General features: G+C 33.5%; 1 protein-coding gene across 2 annotated transcripts; it reads left to right on the top strand.

Annotated features, from left to right (window-relative positions):
- Positions 1 to 96: 96 nt before the first annotated feature.
- LOC127705026 (nuclear receptor subfamily 1 group D member 1-like) lies at positions 97 to 21,641 on the top strand. Of its 2 annotated transcripts, none has more exons than XM_052209275.1 (7): positions 97 to 158; positions 11,464 to 11,826; positions 12,393 to 12,549; positions 14,040 to 14,287; positions 15,244 to 15,472; positions 18,293 to 18,520; positions 20,731 to 21,641. In XM_052209275.1, exons 1-7 carry the CDS (start codon positions 138 to 140, stop codon positions 20,979 to 20,981), a joined length of 1,497 nt encoding a protein of 498 aa, XP_052065235.1. In that variant the 5' UTR covers positions 97 to 137; the 3' UTR covers positions 20,982 to 21,641. The 2 variants fall into 2 exon arrangements, with proteins under 2 accessions (XP_052065235.1, XP_052065233.1); XM_052209273.1 differs by having other exon boundaries at positions 99 to 191.
- The last annotated feature ends 2,007 nt before the right edge of the window (positions 21,642 to 23,648 follow it).

The raw sequence follows: 23,648 nt of genomic DNA on the forward strand, positions 1-23,648 counted from the left end.
GTGTGTATTAATAATTCAAAATTTCCCTCATTTAACTTTAAAGTCACGCCAATTTAAACACACGAACAGTCTACGCTATGTTTAAACCAATATCTATATGAACTTACCTGTGAAGATATAAATAGAAAGTTAGTATTATGATAACGGACAATGTTTTGGTGAGTGTTAACAGTAAACAATACGACCAAAAAGTAAGTAAACAAGATATTATGTTAAAAACCAATGTTACCCTACTCAGAAATGGCCATTAAACGTTACCAAAGGCGTTTTATGAAGTACAACAAATGCTATTGGGCGCTCCTTTTCAGTCGCTGATGAGACACCGTTCTATTTAATGAACGCGGCTTCTATGTTAGTATTATGAGCATAGTACATCTTTTATCCGATAAGTAACATAGATTGCGCAATGTATGTCCCTATTTCTTATCAATTGTATTACGTAAGTCTATTGTTTCATTGTACACATTAAATTTTCTTGGTCGTTTTACAGTTAAAGGAGTGTTTCCTTTGAACTGTTGAACTATAAGGAAGTACGATAGTATAATATCAATATCAACATGTGATAGAATACCGTGTTCTATTTTTAATCATGTTAATAGTACGTTTATACCGGAAAACCACAGTAGAACTCGTGGGCGTCATTCCTTGCTGGATCAAAATTAACGTGTGCATTGATTGATTGATGCTTTCCTACAGTTCGAAATAAACATGATCAGGATCCGAAGCTTTTGTCTTGAGAACCTGTTAAGTACACACAACATTAAGGAGAGCAGAGATTGGTCGTTTATTATAGAGGGTGTGGAGGGGGGTTTACAGGCTAGAGGATAATGGGCAAGAAGTGCACAATAAAGGTCCCATAAATTAAGAATAGAGAAAAATAGCCAAAAAAATTAGGAATGGAGAATAATGTTATGATAAATTATAAAGAATAAAAAATAATCATTGGATAAAATAAATAAAGAATAGAGAAAAATAGGCAAAACATATTAAAAGAATACAGAAATGAAGGACCCCATCCAGATCCCTCTTAAAGCTTGTATATTCAAGTAATTGCGAGAACTCTTAGATCAGTACTTCACAGTGTATTTTGTCTTTATCATGTTTATGCTAGCTTTATATTTGTGCTTCAAGCCAATCTGATGAGTCAAACCATTTCTAACTGATTTTAATAGTTTGTTCTTATGTTATTCTGTTACACCACTGTCCAAGGTTAGGGAAGGGTTGAGCGCTCGCATACAAAAGTCAGTATTATAGTTGCCTCCATCAACTACATTTGGACTCTGGTTGATAGTTGTCTCATTGGCACTCATACTTCATAGATGACAGCTTATTTATACTTAGAATCTTTTGTAAAATGCATGGCTATTATCTGTTTTTGTTCTTGTTACACAGTAAATGGAAATATTGCTAATTTCTTTGAGGTACACATAACCAAATTTCATTCTCAATTTTATTCCACTGATTGACAAAATAATCATTTGGGGCCTCTCTTGAGTAGTCCGATATTGCTCTGACGCCCTGCCGGCTTTAAGGACTTAGATCTCCGTCTACTCTTTAGGTGTATCACAAAATTTCCATTTTGAATGATTCTAATAGGATTACTCTTAAAACCTGTCTGCGTTAGTAAATACATAATAAAAGGCATACATTTATGTAAAAAAAAATCGCGGCCACTGGGTGATACTTTTCTCTTTATGAAACTTGTTTTCCTCTTCAATATTAACTTATCATTATCTGAAGAAAAAAATCAATTGATCAAACAGTTATTACGGTTACCTATAATTGATTACATCCACTTCATTTCTACTTTGGTGGATAGTTGTCTCATTGGCAATCATACGGCATCTCCTTATTGGATAAAAACCGCAACCGCGTGCATGCAAAACAAATTTCATGGTAGAGGGGTCTAAATACAGCACAAACAACATTTTTCAAAAGACCAAATGAGTGAAAAGGTATATTTTAACAAATGCATTTGACTAGCAGGTCGAACAACTGATGTTCTTAAACCCTGCTGAATGCCATTGGCGATTGCCAAATAAACGGATCACAAGATGTAACAAAATAGATCTTATTATTAATTTATTACCAAACAGAAAACAATAAACTTGCGGAAAAGATGGTATACCGCAAACATGAGGTGCAAAAATTTGGACACCATATCCGGATTTCGACAATTAATGTCTCTTCGGTGATGTTAGTTATCGAAATGGTATTTGGAAGGCCATATAATTTACCTCAATTTAGGATAGACTCTTGAATTAGAAAGAGTCAAAATAGGATGAACGGATCATAGAAACCCGAAGGCAAATATAATACAAGCCCAAACGAAAAAATATAAACAAGTCTGAATTGAAAACAACGTTCAAACCTATGATTGCGTTGGATAAAAACCGCATTTTTTTATACGTGTGCATGCAAAACACATTTCTTGGTAGAGGGGTCTAAATACAGCACAAACAACATTTTCCAAAAGACCCAAAAAAGTGAAAAAGTATATCTTAACAGAACGCTTTTGACTAGCATGTCGAACAACGGATGTTCTTAAACCCTGCTGACTGCCAGGGTTTAAGAACATCCGTTGTTCGACCTGCTAGTCAAATGCGTTTTGTTAAGATATACTTTTTCACTTTTTTTTGGTCTTTTGGAAAATGTTGTTTATATATATATATATGTATATATAGAACATGATGCATTCTTTTTTTTACCTATTATGTCTGTTTGTTTTGCTCACACATTGTTGTCAATATAATGGAATTCTATGCGACTGTCATACAAGTGAGAGGTTTAGCTATAGCTATAAAACCAGTTTTAATCCACCATTTTCTACATAAGGAAATGCCTCTACCAAGTCAGATATATGACAGTTGTTTTCCATTCGTTTGATGCGTTTGAGCTTTTGATTTTGTCATTTGATAAAGGACTTTCCGTTTTGAATTTTCCTTGGAGTTCGGTATTTTTTGTTATTTTACTTTTTTCGAAACGTTTCTTTTTCGATACACTCCCAAGAAACAAAAACTGTCCGAAGTCGACATCTGAAAAGAAAGTGAGATTTTTTTCTTTCTTTCTTTTTTCATTTGTAAAAATAACACATCAAAGTTAGCAATTGAGAATGTGTTCAAAATTACGGCCAACTAACTTTAATTGAAATGCCGGAAATAATTTGAACTTCTAATGAAAGCTTTAGTTTGTAACACACTTAAGCAGTAAACTAGTATACTTCCGATGAAAGCAGTTATCATTTGAATGCCCTTTTAACTTAAAAAGAAATTAATATATTGATGGCTAATCTTAGGCATTAAAGGCTGTCTCTGTTAAATTTATCATTGATTCCTTGTATAGAATCGGAGCCATTGATTTGTCGGTTTTCTTATGGTTAACATCCAGTGACAAATGTTTCATGCCTATTCATGCTATTCAGGTACGATTGAGAGTTTGCCATACGATAAATTACTTTTTTTATAGAATTCTTGACAGTCAGGGGTACTACTTATACAAGTGATTTCAGAATCACATCTTTAAGTGATTTCAGCTTGAGAAATTGACAATTTTCACAAAAATAGACCCAGACTTTTTAGAATCACTGAAACAAGTAATTTGAGAAGTAAAAAAATGTAAGTGTTTATAACATTTTCTTGATATTTTTCCCACAAGCTTGATTTTTTATTGGTTAAAATACAAGGATTTCATTTCATTTAACAAAAACAAATATATACATGCAGTAATCATTTTTTGCTTGATGGGCCTGTCAGTTTTTACAGTTTATTTGAAATATGCATAAACTGGAATAATTTTTAGATCAGGACATAACCTTGAAGTTGATCATTCTAAGTGTAAATAAGACCAATCAGGTTACTTAAAATTCTTAAGCTTTGTCTGACTGTAAGTCCATTTAGAGTAGTTAATGAACATTTGATTACAGAAAAATTCCCAAGGGTACTTTGAAAAGCTTTAGCGCACTAACTTACTGTCCAAGCGCACTGCTGAAATATTAATATACAAGAGAAAGGGATAATTGATCTATGCAGGAAAATTACAGGAAAAATTGTTACAATATGGAAAATTAATTAAATTAGCATTAGAAGATCAAAGGATATACCAAAATCATTTAAACAGGTGATAACTGAATTTATCAAATCACTGAAATATGTGATAATGAAATCACTTGTTTAAGTCATACCCCTGACTGCTTGAAGCCCATTAGTTGACCTTTTTATCTTAGATGTCTTGATTTTTTGTCGAGCCTTCGACTTCAGTCGAAAAAGCGAGACATAGCAATCCTACATTCCGTCGGCGTCGTCGTCGTCGTCGTCGTTGTCGGCGGCGGCGGCGGCGGCGGCGGCGGCGGCGGCGGCGTCCACATACATGTATATTCACTCTGTGGTTAAAGTTTTTGAAATTTTAATAATTTTCTTAAACTATCCTGGATTTCTACCAAACGTGGACAGAAGCTTGTTTATGATCATAAGATAGTATCCAGAAGTAAATTTTGTAAAAATAAAATTCCATTTTTTCCGTATTTTACTTATAAATGGACTTAGTTTTTCTGCCGGGAAATATTACATTCACTCTGTGGTTAAAGTTTTTAAAATTTTAATAACTTTCTTAAACTATCCTTGGTTTGTACCAAACTTGGACAGAAGCTTGTTTATGATCATAAGATAGTATCCAGAAGTAAATTTTGTAAAAAAATAAATCCATTTTTTCCTTATTTTACTTTTAAATGGACTTAGATTTTTTGCCAGGAAACAACACATTCACTCTGTGGTTTAAGTTTTTAAAATTTTAATAACTTTCTTATACTATTTTGGATTTGTACCAAACATGGACAGAAGCTTGTTTATGATCAAAAGCTAGTACAATGTATCTAGAAGGAAATTTTGTTAAAAAATAAATCCATTTTTTCCGTATTTTATTTTTAAATGGACTTAGATTTTCTGCCAGGAAACAACATATTCACTCTGTGGTTAAAGTTTTTAAAATTTGATAACTTTCTTATACTATTTTGGATTTGTACCAAACTTGGACAGAAGCTTGTTTATGATCAAATGCTAGTATCTAGAAGGAAATTTTTTTTTCTTCCAGTTAACATTACATTCAGTCTGCAGTTAAAGTTTTTAAACATTTATTAGATTCATAAACTATCCTGGATTTTTACCAAACTTGGACAGAAGCTTCTTTCAATCAAAAGATAGTATCAAGAGGAATATTTTTATTGATTTACTTCCTCATTTTTGTTGAGCCTGTGATTAACAGAAAAAGTAGGCGAGACACTGGGTTCTGCGGAACCCTTACACATTTTTTTTTATTTTATGAATTCTTTGTTTTATTGACATTTACCCAACATTTCCTTTTATTTTAACGAAAAGACGTACTTAGCAGCTTTTTGAAGTTAACTTTGTTTTGTTGTTTTTACTTTTATTTAAACACAATTGATCTAACGCTGTCAAAATGCTTAATCGAAATTCTCTAATATTAACTTGAAATACACAATGTAACGTCTTGGATATATTTCTGTTAAAAGGAAGACAATTATATTATATAAATGTCCAATTACGGAATCAGCCGAAGTTGAATATGTTTCACATGTTTGAATGGCTACGTTTTATTATAAAACAAGTGCACGTGGACTTTCTTGTAAAAAAAAATCCTTTATCTTATCAAAATCTTTAGAAACGTTCTACTAAATAGAATTATTGCCTTCCCGTTCTCTAATTTGCCAATATTTTTTCGTATACAGTGACCTTACATTCAAAACCTCTCGTTAGAACTTCGGCTGTCATGAAATAGAAGTTCCTTTATAATATAAAATCCAAATGGAAAAAATATTCTGTAGTATTTTTCCTCTGAAACAAACATTACAGAATTTGTTCCTTACGGAATAAAGGGCGTAGAATATTTGTTCCAACAGAAACGCATATTACGGCATTGTTTATAACAAAGTTTCCAGGGGATATATATATACGTTGACACGGCCAGCGCAGGGCGCAATTGCAAGTTGAAAACCCTGACGAAAGAATGTAAACAAACGTGCAACTGGAAGGTAAATAGTAATACTTCATTCTAACGAACAAATTAAATACACCAAATGTTTACCAACTGCTATGGAAAAGTTTGATAAACAAATGGGAACGCATGGAAAATATAAAAACAAAAAAATAACACAGCTTTATCAATTCACTTATTATTTTTCACGTGCTCCATGGGTCTGTGTTGATTGTTTATTAATGTCACGAGCCGGAAAACTCCGGCAGCAATCTCGAAAGTTGACTAGCTTGCGATCACGGAATGAAATATAATTTGTCGATATAGATTCATAATGAATGTTTAAAAAAACGTGCATAGAGGACTTAGTTTAGTATTTATGCATTCATTGGTTCAATAACTTCCTATTCAATATTATGACAAGAAACTCGATTCATAAGACTTTAAATAAAACTCATGGCATTCATTACACTTAAGTGAATTCTTATGAAGTACTATTTTACATTGATTTGGTATGTCACACACACATAATTACTTTCAGTTATCGTGATAAACACTGTCTGACCGCATGGAGATTATGAAATCATTATTATAGTTCTTTTTTTTTCGTTTTAGGACATTACAGAACAATCACGCGACGCGGTTTCTGTTTGTGTAAGAAAAATCTCCCACTTTTAATTGCCACTGTCATGAACATTATTAGTTATTTTAAACGAGAAAATATACTATAATTACCATTGGGATGTCCCTTTAAACTTATTAACATTGGGATAGATAAAAAAAAAACCCACCTACGCACATTTATAACAATTTTAAACGTTTTATGTACATGTGTTATTTGTAAAGGAAATCGGTAATAATCATGATAATGCATTAGACGACATTCTTAATTAAAAAACAAATAGAATTAAAATATAATCTATTAATAGCGTTGTCACTATGCAGGTTCGCTTCAATATGCTTTGCTTTACTACCACAAAACGATGAAATAGTTTATTCGTGTTCCTGTTAGCACAAATCAAGCGTTTTCTCGATTTAAGGTTCCACTAAAGTCAAAATATAGGACACTTCATAAACATCTAAACTTTGCCTGTATTTTTTAACCTATAATTTGTAAAGTCCTAAACTATGAGAACATATGTTCATTTAAAGATACTTAACATGCATATACACACTGTGTAAATTGTAAATAAACTTGAAATTGTTATGTTGTGGCCAAACCGGTTCTTGGGATGAACACTAAATTTTCAAAAAAATCTGGAGGCCTGTGAGACGACTTAATTTGTTTAAAATTGGTATGAACGAATACTGTTATATCTAATGCAGGGCAAGCTCAGGTTGATTTTTCAGAAAATGTATTGATTTTCGAGTTTCAGTTAATTTCATGTATCTAGGTGAACAAATATCGAAGGTACAATACAGAAATTGGACAAATATGCCATTAAAACATATGTATGTGACAAATCAACATGAGCTTGCCCTGCATTACATGTAACAGTATTCGTCCATACCAATTTTAAGCAAATTAAGTCGTCTCGCAGGCCTCCAGATTTTTTTGAAAATTTAGTGTTCACCTCAAGAACCGGTTTGGCCACAGCATAACAATTTCAAGTTTATTTACAATTTACACAGTGTGTATATGTTGAGTATGTTTAAATGAACATATGTTCTCATAGTTTAGGACTTTACTCATTATAGGTTGAAAAATACATGCAAAGTTTAGATGTTTATGAAGTGTCCTATATTTTGACTTTAGTGGAACCTTAAAAATAACACCAACTTTCCTTTTTATAGTTTAATACGCCGATCAAGCTTTTCAGAACATTGTTACTGCAAATCTATATATTGGTACCAAACTCATCATAGATACCAGGCTTAAAATTATGCACGCCTAACGCGCGTTTAGTCTACAAAAGACTTATCAGTGACGCTCGAATCAAACAAATTGAAAGGACTAAATAAAGTAACCGAATGTAGATCCTAGAGTATATTGTAATGACACTGTTTAAAGATAAAGACAGAAGGCGTCGAAGGATCAAATAAAAAAGTGCGCTCTTTACATGCCGTTATTCCCAAACAGCTTTCTTTTGAAAATTAATTACAGTACTCATTGTTATTTATCAATTAAACATCATTTAAGGATCTTATAACATAAAAATAAGGAGAAGTGGTATGATTGAAAATGAGACAAATATTCGTGGATGTGAGCATTTTCAGATTACCGTACAGCCTTCGACAATGGACAATACCCATACAGTATACGTGATATAGTCAGCTATAAAAGGCATGCCAAAAGTGAAACAATTCAAACGAGAAAACCAAGGACCTGATTGGTGACAAAACTATCGGCAAAATACAAATATCACAGACATCAAACTCATTTTATCTTCCGAGGGAACAAGTAAAGGAAAGTTGTATTACATTTAATTTTGTCATAATTATGGGTATAAGGGTTTCGGTTACCTCCCCTTGTTTTTGTCGAGCCTGCGACTTTTGTCGCAGAAAGCTCGACATAGGGATAGTGATCCGTCGGCGGCAGCGGCGGCGGCGGCTACGGCGGCGGCGGCGGCGTTAGCTCACTTCTTAAAAGCTTTATATTTTAGAAGCTAGAAGACCTGGATGCTTCATACATTGTATATAGATGCCTTATGTTACGAGGTTTCCGTCTGTCATATGTCCATTGTCCTTGACCTCATTTTCATGGTTCAGTGAAAAAAAGTCAGCATTTTTTGTAATGTGAATTTCTTTCTTATTATGAGTAATAGGATAACTATAATTAGTATGTGCGTACCTTGTAAGGTCCTCATGCCCGTCAGACAATTTTCATTTGACCTCGACCTCATTTCATGGATCAGTGAACAAGGTTACGTTTTTGTGGTCAAGTCCATATATCAGATACTATAAGCAGTAGGTCTACTATATTTGGTATATGGAATAATTGTAAGGTGTACATGTCCAACTGGTAGGTGTCATCTGACCTTGACCTCATTTTCATGGTTCAGTGGTCAAAGTTAAGTTTTTGAGTTTTGGTCTTTTTTTCTAATACTATATGCAATAGGTCAACTATATTTGGTGTATGGAAATATTTTATGATGTACATGTCAGTCTCGCAGGTTTTATTTGACCTTGACCTCATTTTCACGGTTCATTTCTCAGTGTTGAGTTTTTGTGTTTTGGTCTGTTTTTCTTCAACTATAAGCAATACATCAACTATAATTGTTGTATGGAAAGATTGTAAGGTGTATATGTCTGTCTGGCAGGTATCATCTGACCTTGACCTCAGTTTCATGGTTCATTGGTCAATGTTAAGTTTTCATGGTTAAGTTTGTTTCTTAGATACTATAATTAATAGGTCAACTATATTTAATGCATACATTGATTGTAAGGTGTACATGTCTGCCTGGCATGGTTCATCTGACTTTGACGTCATTTTCATGGTTCATTGGTCAATGTTAAGTTTTCTTGGTTAAGACTGTTTCTTAGAAACTATAAGCAATAGGTCAACTCTGTTTGGTTTATTGAATGATTGTAAGGTGTACATGTATTTCCGTTTGGTTTATCTGACCTTGACCTCATTTTCTTGGATCATGTTAAGTTTATGTGTTACTTGTAGTAAAGCTTTATATTTAGGACTATCAACATAAAATCAATGGTTAGTAAAGAAGGCGAGACATTTCAGTGTGTGCACTCTTGTTATCTGTAAAGTTACATTTCTATACTGTTTTCTTCAATTGTTGTGGGGACCTCGTTGGCCGAGAGGTCTAAGTATTCGAGCTAGCTACTGTATCACTAGCCTGTCAACACTGAGGTTGTGAGTTCGAATCCCGCACGTGGCAGGTGCGCTCGACTCCAATCTTAATTGACTAGGATTGTCAGTTTTCCTACCGAAGATCGGCGGTTTTCTTCGGGCACTCCGGCTTCCTTCACTAACAAAAACTGACCGCCTTGAAAGAGCACAATAGTGCTGAGAGTGGCGTTAAAAATCAATCAATCAATCAATTGTTGTGCTTTCATCTGGTTCATATTTTAATGTAGTTTGTCAACATTCAGGTTGTGAATTTAAAAAAATTCGTAAGGGTTTCGCGGAACCCAGTGTCTCGCCTACTTTTGTTGTTAATCGCAGGCTCAACAAAAATGAGATGAGGAAAATATTAATAAAAATATTCCTCTCGATACAATTTTTTTATTGTAAGAAGCTTCTGTTCAAGTTTGGTAAAAATCCAGGATAGTTTATGAATCTAATAAATGTTTTAAAAAATTTAACTGCGGACTGTATCTAATGTTAACTGGAAGAAAAACTAAGTCCATTTATAAGTAAAATATGGATAAACAAGTACAAAATTTTAATAAAAATTTCCTTCTAGCTACTAGCTTTTGATCATAAACAAACTTCTGTCCATGTTTGGTACAAATCCAGGATAGTTTAAGAACGTTATTCAAATTTTAAAAACTTTAACCACAGAGTGAATGTAATGTTTCCTGGCAGAAAAACTAAGTCCATTTATAAGTAAAATACGGAAAAACAGGATTTTTTTTTAAAATTTACTTCTGGTTACTACCTTATGATCATAAACAAGCTTCCGTCCAAGTTTGGTAGAAATCCAGGATAGTTTGAGAAAGTTATTAAAATTTTAAAAACTTTAACCACAGAGTGAATGTAATGTTTCCTGGCAGAAAAACTAAGTCCATTTATAAGTAAAATACGGAAAAACAGGATTTTTTTTTTTTACAAAATTTACTTCTGGATACTATCTTATGATCATAAACAATCTTCTGTCCAAGTTTGGTAGAAATCCAGGATAGTTTAAAAAAGTTATTAAAATTTCAAAAACTTTAACCACAGAGTGAATATTTGTGGACGCCGCCGACGGAATGTAGGATCGCTATGACTCGCTTTTTCGACAAAAGTCGAAGGCTCGATAACCAGATCACGCGGAGGTATACGTCAACTCTAATCTTTACTGACAAATTTTTCCTGCCGAAAGTTGGTAGTTTTCTCTCGATACTACGGCTTTCCTATCAATAAAAAACTGGCGGCCATGATCATGATGATGTAGCAAAGGTATTAAGCTGAAAATAATAATCTTTATTGCAAAATTACACCCATAAGGGTCAAGCAATACAAACAATTATACATTTTAAATACAATGCAATACAATGTAATACAATACAATATAATAGAACATATTTTAAGAGTTGTTAAACACCGACATAAAAACACACCCATTTAATAAAGTTATGTCGAATCTTACTTAGACATTAACATTTCAACGGTATTTTTTTACGCGATATAGGGGACAAACATAAAGTTGAATAAGAATGATAGCTAGACATGTCAGCTTTCAGTGACAAACTTGCTGACTTTTTTTCGACAAAGGTAAGTAAAAAAACATTGAATTAAGTAACGACAAACTTAATAACATACTGTTGGACAACAAAACAATTCTGATAATGAAAATGATTATAAATACATTTCAGATAAACTCCGTAGATTTAGCCATGACATCCATCCATGAAAATTTAAACGAATGTGATTCGACCACAGACACTTCACCACAGCCGGATCAAATTGCTTTAGTTGGGAACTCTCCGCAGTCGGACAGTTTATTATCCTTGTCGCCAGATCAGAACTTAAATTCGGTCCCCTTAGTGGATAAACAGTCAGTGGCGTCAGCAACAGACAGTGGTATTGACGAATCAGAGGATTCCGAACAACCACGCACGCCTCCAAAAAAACATAAAAATCAACCTCCAGACGCTGATCTACTTCCGCCATGTAGGGTTTGTGGCGAGAAGGCTTCCGGTCTTCATTATGGTGCTAATACATGTGAACCATGCAAGGTATGTTAAAATATACGAATGAAAGGCTTTCGTGGAATATATCATTAGGTCGACAATCTAAACAACACAGAAATTTTTAAAGACATTAAGAAGTCCAAAAACGTTTTTTTTTCAAATCCCCCCCCCCCAAAAAAAAACCCAAATTAATAAATTGAATTTAGAAAAAAAAACTCGCACAACCAAACAAAAAATAATGATAAAGTATGTGATCCTAATATCACAAACTTTTATATAAATACTACTGTACATTAAAATTGCATTCAACCCAACATTGCCCATATGACCAAATTAATGCACCAAGAAAAGTGCAACTAAAGACATCTTTTAAATTTGTTGTGTTCATCAAGAATTGTAGATTTCATAATAAGTGGAAATTGGATATCATTTGATTAAAAGCGAAATATTCTTTCGACCAAACTTAGCTAACACCCCGCGATAAAACAAAGCTAACGGAGCTAATGGTGAAAGATCTGATTTTAAAGATATTGTTTTTATACCTAAAGGTTGGAATTATTTTTATTTCATCGCATTGTTAAAAATAAATTTGTTCTTAATATTTGTTGAAGGGTTTCTTTCGTCGTAGTATAGTAAAAGTGGAAAAGAAAAATGAAAAATACGCATGCGTTAAAGGAGATGAAAACTGCAAACTTGGGACTGGAAAACGGACAATGTGTTCATACTGTAGATATAAAAAATGTCTTGAAGTAGGAATGTCACACGGAGGTAAGAAAAATGTCATTGATGAAAATTACCTGTATCACAAGTTACTGAAAACCAAATGATTTTCGTTTTAGACATATTCACGCGATTTTTGCTATGCGATAATAAATAGCATTGAAAATGTATAACGTTATGAAAGGAATAATTTTTTTTATACAAATTTTAAAACTATCAATACGTTAAAGTTACAAAAAAACAAAAAAGATATAAATGTATAATTAATTGTCTAAAATAGATTTTCTTTAAAAGATTTAAAAAAAAAATGTATTTTATGTCCCTCCTAAAGGAAACAGCTCGTATAAATGGATCACAAACTACTGAATTGGTAATTAGACTATTGAATATCCCAATCTTTATAAATATACCGTTGAAAGTGTTTCACATGGTGATAGAAAGCAAGGACTTAACATTCACTCTTACAATAAGATGACGTTTATTTTGGTTACAAAAACCATGATTCAAGTGACTTCGTAGAACAAATAATCAGTTACCATGATCACAGGCAAACGAAATATGTTGTTTAAAGTTTGAGTGACATTTTTAAAGTACATTTTACAATGAGGGTCGGTTGAGGACAAAACTTTACTACAAAAGAGTTGATTTCAGCAATTATGAACTTTCGATTTCTATGTAGCAACATTCCAGCAGTATATATCTCCCAGTTGATACGATATTCGAGAGCTTGCATTTTCTACAATGATGTCCTTGATAGAGGGTTGCTACTACAAGGAAGCTATTACACCAAGAGTTCCAAGTGAAGTTGAAGTCATCCCTTCGAAAATTTTACGGACGCCATCACGAGTTGGTTGACTGTTATGTAATATCTGTTCTACTGATGACGACGGATATTTTCCAATTGTCGTAACCACAATTCCGTCCTCTTTCCTTGAATGAGATCTACCGAATTAGAATAATCAACGGGTTTGTATGTACATGAGTAACACGACGAGTGCCACATATGGAGCAGGATTTGCCTACCCTTCCGGAGCACCCCCGATCACCCCTGAATTCAGGTGGGGTTCGTGATGCTCAGTCTTAAGTTTCCTATGTTGGTTTGTATACTGTTGTTTGTCTTTTGGTCTTTTGCTATGGCATTGTCAGTTTGTTTTCGAATTGTGAGTTTGAATATCCCTTTGAATATCCCTTTGGTATCTTTCAACTCTCTTTAAACATAATATATCATACTACACGAACTTAGTGAATTAATGGACAGAGATAAAATTGAGAATGGAAATGGGGAATGTGTCAAAGAGACAACAACCCGACCATAGAGCAGATAACAGCCGAAGGGCACCAATGGGTCTTCAATGCAGCGAGAAACTCCCGCACCCGGAGGCCTCCTTCAACTGGCCCCTAAACAAATATGAATACTAGTTCAGTGATAATGGACGTCATACTAAACTCCAAATTATTCACAAGAAACTAAAATTTAAAATGATACATGTATGTTAATAAATCTATTGATATTTAATGTAACTACAATTCCCTTTTAGCTATCAAAATTGGAAGGTATACATATGAAAAGAGAACCAAAGATATTACAGAGGTGAATCAACTAAAACAGAAAGACAATCAAACTCGAGACACACCAGGGGATGGAAACGTACAGGATGTTGACGTAAATGAACAGGAAGTTGACGAATTAGTAAATAAATTGATTTCAATTCAAGAGGAATACACTGCTGATTTTAGGAAAAGCTTTCAAAGTGGCGGTCTGCTCGAATCCCAGTTATCGGTCTTTGTAAGTTCTGTTTATTTTATGTGTACTACCGATACTTTCCGACACTGAAATATGCAGTTTGAATTTGAACACATAATTTCTATTCTTTTCTTTTCTTTTGCATTATCTATACTTCCTTGGTATGAATTAAAAAATGCGAAATTTCTCCTTGGTATGAAAAAAGATGAAATTTACCTGGCTGGATTTATTCAAAAACAGTTAAAAAAATTTAAGAAAATCCCTATAGAAATTTGACAATTTGATATCTTATTGCAGGAAAGGCCAATCAAATGAACGATTTTGTGTCATCACCTTTTGTCATGTCATTGACCTTAACAACAGCCAATAGAAAATTTACAATTTGATATCTCATTGCAAGAAAGGCCAATGAAATTAACGATTTTGTTGCATCAACATTTGATAGATTTATCAATCTGTTTATTGCGATACAAAACTTAATTCTGCGGACAAGAAAAATTGAGCATGTTGAGGAAACATGTTTTTTGTGGAAACTTGATTTCGTTGGTTTTGTCCAACCCTGCATTTAAAAAATAAATGCTTTAGGAAATTTAAATTCGTGTTTCAAATGTTTGAAAATTAGTGTTTTATGGTCCCTAGACGAGTTTTGAATCTTGTCTGATTTATATGCATGTTTTTCATAATGTTTTTGTCATTTGTAAAATTATCTTAAAAAAATGAATAATGGAGAAACATGGGATGCACAATATAAAGAATTAAGAATTATTTATACCAAAAAATAAAAATTCTGTACGCCAAAGGCGCGTTTCGTCTACAACAAGACGCAGTAGTGACGCTCGAATAAAAAAAAAGCTAAAAAGGCAAACATAAAGTACGAAGTTGAAGAGATTGAGGACCCAAAAATCCGAAAGGTTTTGTCAAAAACAGCTAAGGTAATATAAACAAATCTCAGCCGTTTACCGTGAATTTATTATATATTGTTTAAGCATTTATTTTAGGAAAGATATAAACAACGAATTGAAATATTTGGTAACCTTGGTGCACTACCATGGAGTGTGTATGAGGAAATTTTCTCTACGACAGGGATAGAAATTGATGACCGAAAAAACATGATGAACAGGATTGCAGACCGAATGGAAGTTGCTATTCGGAACATGATAACTTTTGCAAGACATATACCTGGTTTCTGCGATCTTAAAACACAGGATCAGCTTTCACTACTGAAAGGTACGTTTACATCTTAATTGAGGATCTTGATGTGGATTCTGAATATAGGATAATGATTAAAAAATATAAAGAAAGATTTTAAAAAACAAAAAAATAAAGAATTTAGAATGATGAAGTGCATAAGTAAAAAGAGTAGAAACATTGTCCTAAAATTACAAAAAAATGAAGATGTCTACTTCCAGACCCTCTAACATCTATCTTACAATAACAGGTAAAACATAACAAACACATTACTTTTACTTGTGTCTTTGTGTGCTCAGTATACAGATCTAATGAGTAAATATAAATAAGAAAGATGTGGTATGAGTGCCAATGAGACAACTCTCCATCCAAGTCACAATGTAGAAAAAGTAAACAATTATAGGTCAAAGTACGACCTTCAACACGGAGCCTTGGCTCACACCGAACAGCAAGCTATAAAGGGCCCCAAAATGACTAGTGTACATGTAAAACAATTCAAACAGGAAAACCAACGGTCTAATCTATATAAAAAACGAGAAACACCTATGAACCACACCAACAAACGACAACCACTGAACAACAGGTCCCTGACTTAGGACAGGTGCATGAAAATGCAGCGGGTTTAAATGTTTTAACAGTCGCCAACCTTCACCCCAAACTGAGACAGTAGTGTAACATTACAACATAAAAAGACACACTATAAAATATCAAACTAACCTTTACAGTTTTGTCCAAAGCTACAATGTTTGCTGTTGTCCTACTGTCCTGGGTTAGGGGTGTTCAGCACTAGAAACCATGTTACATTAGATTGATTTATTGTTGGTGTTTAACGCCACATTAAGAATACTTGACTATATCATGGCAACCAGTGTTTTTTATTGGTGGAGGAGTCAGAGAACCCAGAGAGATTCCGAACCACTGGCCTTTGGCAGGAAAATTGGCAATCCTAGTCAGTATATATAGATCGGAGAACAATACACTTACTAAAGCGAACTCACAACATTAGATAATCAGGTTAACTACCTTGACTACTAGGTCATTTTTTCTTAGGGGTATAAATTGTTCGTGGTAAATGTCTTTTCAACCAAATTCGAACTAATCACAATGTTAACATACTATTGTATCAAATATAAGAACATTTTATCAACCATTTTGTTTTGTTTAAAAATCAAATGTCTTCAATGATAAAAAACGAAATTACATGTAATCACCTGTATTGCAACATTACATTCATAGTACCAGACGCGGATCCAGGATTGTGAAAAAAGGGGACTAGGGCCACCAAACTAGGGAAAATTTGGAGAGAGACATGTAAACAGTCTATGCATTAACCATATTATGTAGCTCATAAGGGAGGCCGCGCCCTTAAATCCGCCTCTTGAGTACATTCAAGAATACAACAATTAGACAATTAACTTGATACACAAATGTAAGGTTAAATTTACTACATTTACATAAATATCATGAACCTGTCTGGTATGAATCAATCACCCTCAGGTAATTCTAAGTCTGTTTAACAAAGACTCCAATATTACATACTAAAACCAGGGGTGCTGCTAAGAATGCATACTTATTTATTGAAATGATCAAGATCTTGAAATGATGGCACATTGTCTATTAGATAAGCAAAACAAATGTTTTTTTATGCCCCCGCCGTAGCGGAGGGGGCATTAAGTTTTACCCTTGTCCGTCTGTACGTACGTACGTACGTACGTATGTACGTACGTCCGTCCGTACGTCCCGAAATTGGTTTCCGTTCTCTAACTTGAGTTTGCCTCAACCAAATGTTATGAAACTTATACACAATGCTTATTACCACAAAACACAGATCAAGTTTGAATTTTGGTGGTGTCACTTTAACCGATCTAGAGTTATGCCCCTTTATAAAAGGAAATATTGCAAAATTTTTAGTTTCCGTTCTCTAACTTAAGTTTGCCTCAACCAAATGTTATGAAACTTATACACAATGCTTATTACCACAAAACACAGATCAAGTTTGAATTTTGGTGGCGTCACTTTTACCGTTCTAGAGTTATGCCCTTTACAAATGGAAAATTGCTGAATTTGTATTTTCTTCTAAATATCAAGTTTATATAATATATTTTTAAAATTGGAGTTATCTTCCTTTGACCATGATTATAGTTGGATCAACTACAATCAATGCTTTATACAATGCAATGTTTAATTTTGACTTCCACTGATAAAACACAGATCAAGTTGAATTTGGGTAGTGTCACTTTAACCATTATTGAGTTATGCCCCTTTATAAATAGAAAGATTGCAAATTTTTTTAGTTTCCATTCTGTAACTGAAGTTTTCCCCAGCCAAACCTTATGAAACCTATACACAATATTTATTACCACAAAACTCAGTAAGGATCAAGTACAATTTTTTGTTTCAGTTCTCTAACTTGAGTTTGCCTCAACCAAATGTTATGAAACTTATACACAATGCTTATTACTACATAATACAGATTAAGTACGAAATTAGGTGGCAACACTTTTACCATTCTAGAGTTATGTCCCTTTATAAACATAAAAATTTTTTAGTTTGTCTCAACCAAATGTTGTAAAACTTATACACAACTGTTCTAGAGTTATGGGTGTTTACAAATAGAAAAATTGCTGAATTTTTAGTTTCTGTTCTCTACTTAAGTTAGCCTCAACCAAATGTTATGAGACTTACACACAATTAATGCTTATTACCACAAAACTCAGATCAAGTTCAAATTTGGGTAGCGTCACTTTTATCGTTCTTCAGTTAAGTCTCTTTATAACTATATGATATGCAAGCGGGGGCATCATCTGTGTCCACGTGTGGACACGATCCACATTTATTTTTATTTAATTTTTTTTGCAGTTGGCTATTTAGAGTATGGGTTTTTGGGATTTCATACCAGAATTAACCCGGAACTTAAGGTCATAGCTTGTTCGTCCACGTGTCCAGGAGCTCACCAATCAGAAATGACTAAAATTATCGATCAGAAATATGTTGATATGATGTTTGAATTTGCTGTCAGTATTCAAAAGTGTCAGTTGACAGTGGAGGAAGTTACACTTGCGCGAGCCATTGTCCTCACATTTAGTGGTAAGAGGTCATGTATTACTTCCTAAAAATGCTACATTGCAAATCAAAATAAAACATCAAGGCTAACAGAAAAACACAAAAACAAAACAAAAAATTAAGACATACTAGTAGTCGATGAAATATACGCCACAGTCGACGAACGAGTTAGAAGTCAAACTTCATAAAAAACGGGGTGAACACAGGTGCTATGAAAAGTAAAGCAGGAGCTCAAAGGAGAAGAATATATTAAGGGTGCATTTTTAAAACTATAGTTCGAAGAAAACTGACATCAGCATGCCGAATAGCAAAAAGACAACAACAAAAAATGGACAAATAAAAATCCATCATAGACTACACAAAAAACTAGTTAAAGATTGAGCAATGTGTATTTAAAAAAAATGAGTGATACATTGTACCTGATATTTGCACCCACTTTTGTAGGGACATGTTTTTTTTTAAATAGTTTGATTCTTAATTTCTCAATAAAAAATAATTTGTTGAAAAATTGAATGCAACATTTTATTCTCCAAATATTTCTTGTTCCTGGATTATATTTAACAAAATAGTTTGATTTTAGATAAAGCCGGAAAAAGACCAATGCCACCACTTAATAATATAAATGTTTGTTGCCTTTACTAAAGCAGTTATTTTCTACAGTTGTATGTTCTCAATGCATTGTCTAGTAAATTCGAATTATGTTCTACATGTACCTCGCTATTCTTATCTGAACATAAATTATTTCTGATTCTATATAAAGAAATAACAAAGACTTATATGGATGGAGATACACACCAAACAGTTTTTAAGTTGTAGAAACAAAACATAGTTTTCAAAATAAATCATCAAGCAAAAAAGTCCATACATCATACATCATAATTGCGCTGCGTCGGATAGAAATCGACCTTATGTAAATAAATATCAATGCATCTGTTAACCTATTTCGGGTTGAAAAAAAATTCTACGGCAAGTCTGTAATTGTTTGCAAATTCAGTTGTTATGAGAAACTTACAAAACAGAAAAAAATTCGTATTTGAATATTCCAAAATCAATCAAAGTCTTATACATGAACATATATACGTGCACTTGTAGAATGTCGATTTCTATCCGACGCAGCTCGTATTGTACATCTCACTGTTCATACACATATTTTTAAAAAGAAAATACAAAGAATAAGAATTATAAAGTGCATAATATTACAATCTAAATGTGACAAAGTTGTCGCACAAGTTTGGTGTGTGAAATCTCGATGGAATGAAAAGGGCGCGTAAAATAGTATATAATGTCTGAAAACCGATTTACTCAGTATTGCGCAACAGAAAAAGTAAGAATTCTCAAAACGGAAAGAAATATAGTTATATTGTGTGATATTCATATCATTAAATATTTTGGGTTAATAAACGACCTTTCTTTACTCAGCATGTTTTAAAAAAATGAATAAAACAAAATTAAAGTGATCATTTATAATTGATTGATGGTCACTTGCTTAACGCCCAGTGTCCAGTGGCAGTTATAAACTATTAACAATTAATAAAAAATAGTAGGTTCTGCATGGTTGTGAAATTTGGACTGCCACTGGAAAACAATGGTATTTTGGATAGGGACAGAAAGTTTGGCTTGCAACAGGTCTTGATTATACACGAGGCGTCTATTTAAATTCCTCATTCTAACCGAACGAGGCTGGAAATTTATACATTCCGTACAACCAAACGGACGCTCCCTTTTTGGCAAGGGTTTTACTGCCTATTGGGAAAAGACCATGGTGACCATAGTTCTATACCCCTTCAGCCCTGGGGTAGATCATTTATGAAATATGTTGACAAACTAACACAACTGATGACAGATGTTGATTCTTCTGCTTGAGTAAAATAATTATAACATATAGTTAGACAAATAAGCTCTTATTGAAACACTATATCAGTGACGGATCCAGGACAGGGCGTAGATCGCGTATCCCCTTCCCCCTTGATCGCTCCTAAAACATAAATCTTATGTTTCTCGCGATTAATATGATTTTTAAGTCTAAAATTGACCAATCAAAATTTTGCATCGCTCCGCTCAGCGGTATCTACTAGTAATCAGTTTTAAGGAGTTAAAACCTCCTTTAAAAAAATTCTGGATTGGCCCCTGTATATTGCAGTAGTTTTTATTCTGTTTTAGAAACAAATGCTTTTTGCCAAACATATTTCAAAGCTGCAGGAAAAAGTAACTTCTTTCATATATTTTTTTTATAGATCGATGTGTTCTTGAGGAACCAGAGAAAGTAGATAAAATCCAATGGCATTTAGTCAATTGTTTACGATGTGTTGCCAAGAAGAATTTTAAAAATCCAGACGAAAGATTATGGAAAATTTTTGACAAATTCATATTGCTTCGGGATTTTGCAGAATATGGTAGAGAGGTCGACAGCATTAGATGTAAATGGGAGGCGATGAAAAAACACCCTCTTGTCTTGGAAATGATTAATCCAGACCCAAATTCATAATGAACACTGAAAATTTTTATAGAAGAATTAACAGCGCATTGCTGCCATCAATCATAATTCATAACAGATTATGTATCCACACTTTACTTACTAAAATCTGACAACGCTCTGCTCGACTTTTTGGTGTGAAGATCTTTTCGGTATCCTCGGGACTTTTCCTTTTGATACCTATCTTCATAAAACTTAGAGGCAGAAATTTCATTGGTTGTCGTAATAATCATCCGAAATTTGATTGGTTGTTGTGATGATCATTATTAGCATTGTCAGATCCATGTAAGTGAAGCGTTCAGTTGATACATGATTTAAATCAGCTTCCTCTTCGGACGATCTGTCAGTTTCCGAGGGTACCATCATAGTAAAATTCATTGTTTTAATATCTGCATAAATCAAATGATAAACATTGACTGCACATGTTAGATTTTTTTAAATAATGCAAATTTTAAGAATTTTATTAATGCTAATGTTGCAAAATCTCAGGGAAGTATGGGGTTCCGTTAAGGAAACACTTGTTGAATCTTTATTAATAGGTAAGGAGGTCATGGATATACAGTTTGTATATTAACACTGTGGAATATCGTTTTAAAATTACTAAAATCAAATTGAAACTATAAACTGTTGTAATATATATTTTGTTACGAATACAACTTTTTAAGAATTGTCCTAATGTATTTTATCATTTTCTACTTATGATATGACCTGAATTTCGGCTGGAAGAACCTTTTGATTTTAGCTCTCTTGGTTATATAGCCGTATGAGCTGTTGCCATCACTTGGCGTTTGTCGTCGTTGTCGTAAAAGTTTTCAAAGATATTCTTTTCTGAATGAACCAATTTAAAAAACTTAGGAGTGGATTATCATAGGGTATCTAGTATAAAGCTTGTGTACTTTTTGTTTGGCAGTGAACAAATATTACAGCAATGCATGGCTTGAAATCGAACATAAGGGTAGAATGCATTAATCGTCTCATATCTTGAAAACTGTACTTGTAATATCAAATATGACGGGGCTAAAAATTCCAATATGTCAAGATCTTTCTATTTTCAGTTTGCACCAAAGTTATCAGATGACTCATTAAGGAGTACTTGCCATTAAATGACAATTTTTGGCTAATATTCATGTGTTTGCCTATTAACTCAAAAACTCTGTTTGACAGGTATACATGTATGTAAACTGTTAAAGGCAAAAATGATGAGCATAACAAGATCTACAAAAATGCCAATACGACCAAAAGCATTTGGTGACTCCTTCAGGAGTTATGGTCCTGAATGTAGTTGTTGAAAAATTTTCGTGTTTTTGCCACTTATCCCAAGAACTATTGAATATAGACAAAACTGTAAATAGCAAAAATGATCAGCAATCCTGGGCAAAAAGGCATTGAAACCATTGAATTAGTCCTTATAGGTGTCAGGCCACCAATTCAAAATCCCTATCTATTCAACCAAATTTTGCAAATTTCACAGCTATCTAAATATTTTACCTTAAGTTTAACTTCATAGAAACCAGGTACATCATGAATTGTACATGTATATCATCTTTCTATGTGCCAATTTTCAACCTATGTTTAAAGTCTTGTAAGGATAAACTAACGATCGGAAGACAAGTACTGCTAAAAATAACCCCTGGTAATCTTAAATAAGTATACTATGGAGCGCATTAGTCCTCAATTTTTAATGCAAACTCATGGTCAAGTAAATTTTGGCTCAAAATGGTCTACATACAGTATATTTCTCTTTCAACACAAGTTGCATTTCTGCAAATTTATTGGCTAGTTAAGGTAAACAATGACATCAAAATCACTATTTTTTGTCAGGGAAGGGATAGTTTTCCATACGGTCTAAATTGGAGTGGGTGAATAGGTGGTCTGACACCTATAGTAGAAAACCGTCGATGAAAATGTTGAATGAAAACATTCGTTTTCAGAACCATCTGAATCGTGTTGCGTAAACGCAGCGATGTACAAGAAGTAAATATAAACTAACTGACCTGTTTATGGTTTTATATGTATTCTTAAACATGAGGTCAATTAAATTTTAACACAACCAATTATATTATAAGCGTTGCCGCCTTGTTACCTCATCCACATAGAATATTGCGAAATTAGATATGATGTGGTGATGACGAATGGCTGTTTAACGTCCAGCGGGCAAATTAAATGTATATTCAGGACGAGAACATGTTATCGTAATATAAATTTTAAACCTGCTTTTGTACTAGACTGACAGGCTCATTCTCATTTATAACGTGCTAGTTCATTATTCCGTAGGAAAACATGCCACTCTCCCCGATTCCGAGCCGACTCGTCTTTGCTCTCACTCCTTAATGCCGCGTGTTTAGCGGAAAAGCAGGAAAAATCAATTTAATCTAAAGTCCTTGGTTTGACCCGGCCAAGGGTCGAACACACGACCTCCCGCAATCGAGGCGAACACGCTACCATGAGACCACCGAGTCGGTCGAAATAAGTTAAGAACCAAGGCCATATCCAAGAAGATGTTCTACTAATATCAATGGCTTCCTAGTATAAGACATTTTGTGGCTAAATATCTGTTTTCAAGTTGAAGCCTTTTTGACATTGTATGGAGTTTTGCATTTAATTGTAAGAGCCTTTTATTAACATTGTTTGAAGTTGGATTTTCCCTATCATATATTCTGCTTCTTTTTAGGATGGACT

The sequence above is a fragment of the Mytilus californianus genome, unplaced genomic scaffold (genome assembly GCF_021869535.1).
Source record: "Mytilus californianus isolate M0D057914Y unplaced genomic scaffold, xbMytCali1.0.p SCAF_6, whole genome shotgun sequence".
Lineage (NCBI taxonomy): Eukaryota > Metazoa > Mollusca > Bivalvia > Mytilida > Mytilidae > Mytilus > Mytilus californianus.

Coding starts and splice junctions, on each gene's coding strand:
- LOC127705026 (XM_052209273.1), top strand. CDS start 138: ATGATAACGGACAATGTTTTGGTGAGTGTTAACAGTAAACAATACGAC. Junction 192..11,463: donor GTAAACAATACGACCAAAAA/GTAAGTAAACAA, acceptor AATACATTTCAG/ATAAACTCCGTAGATTTAGC. Junction 11,827..12,392: donor ATACATGTGAACCATGCAAG/GTATGTTAAAAT, acceptor TATTTGTTGAAG/GGTTTCTTTCGTCGTAGTAT.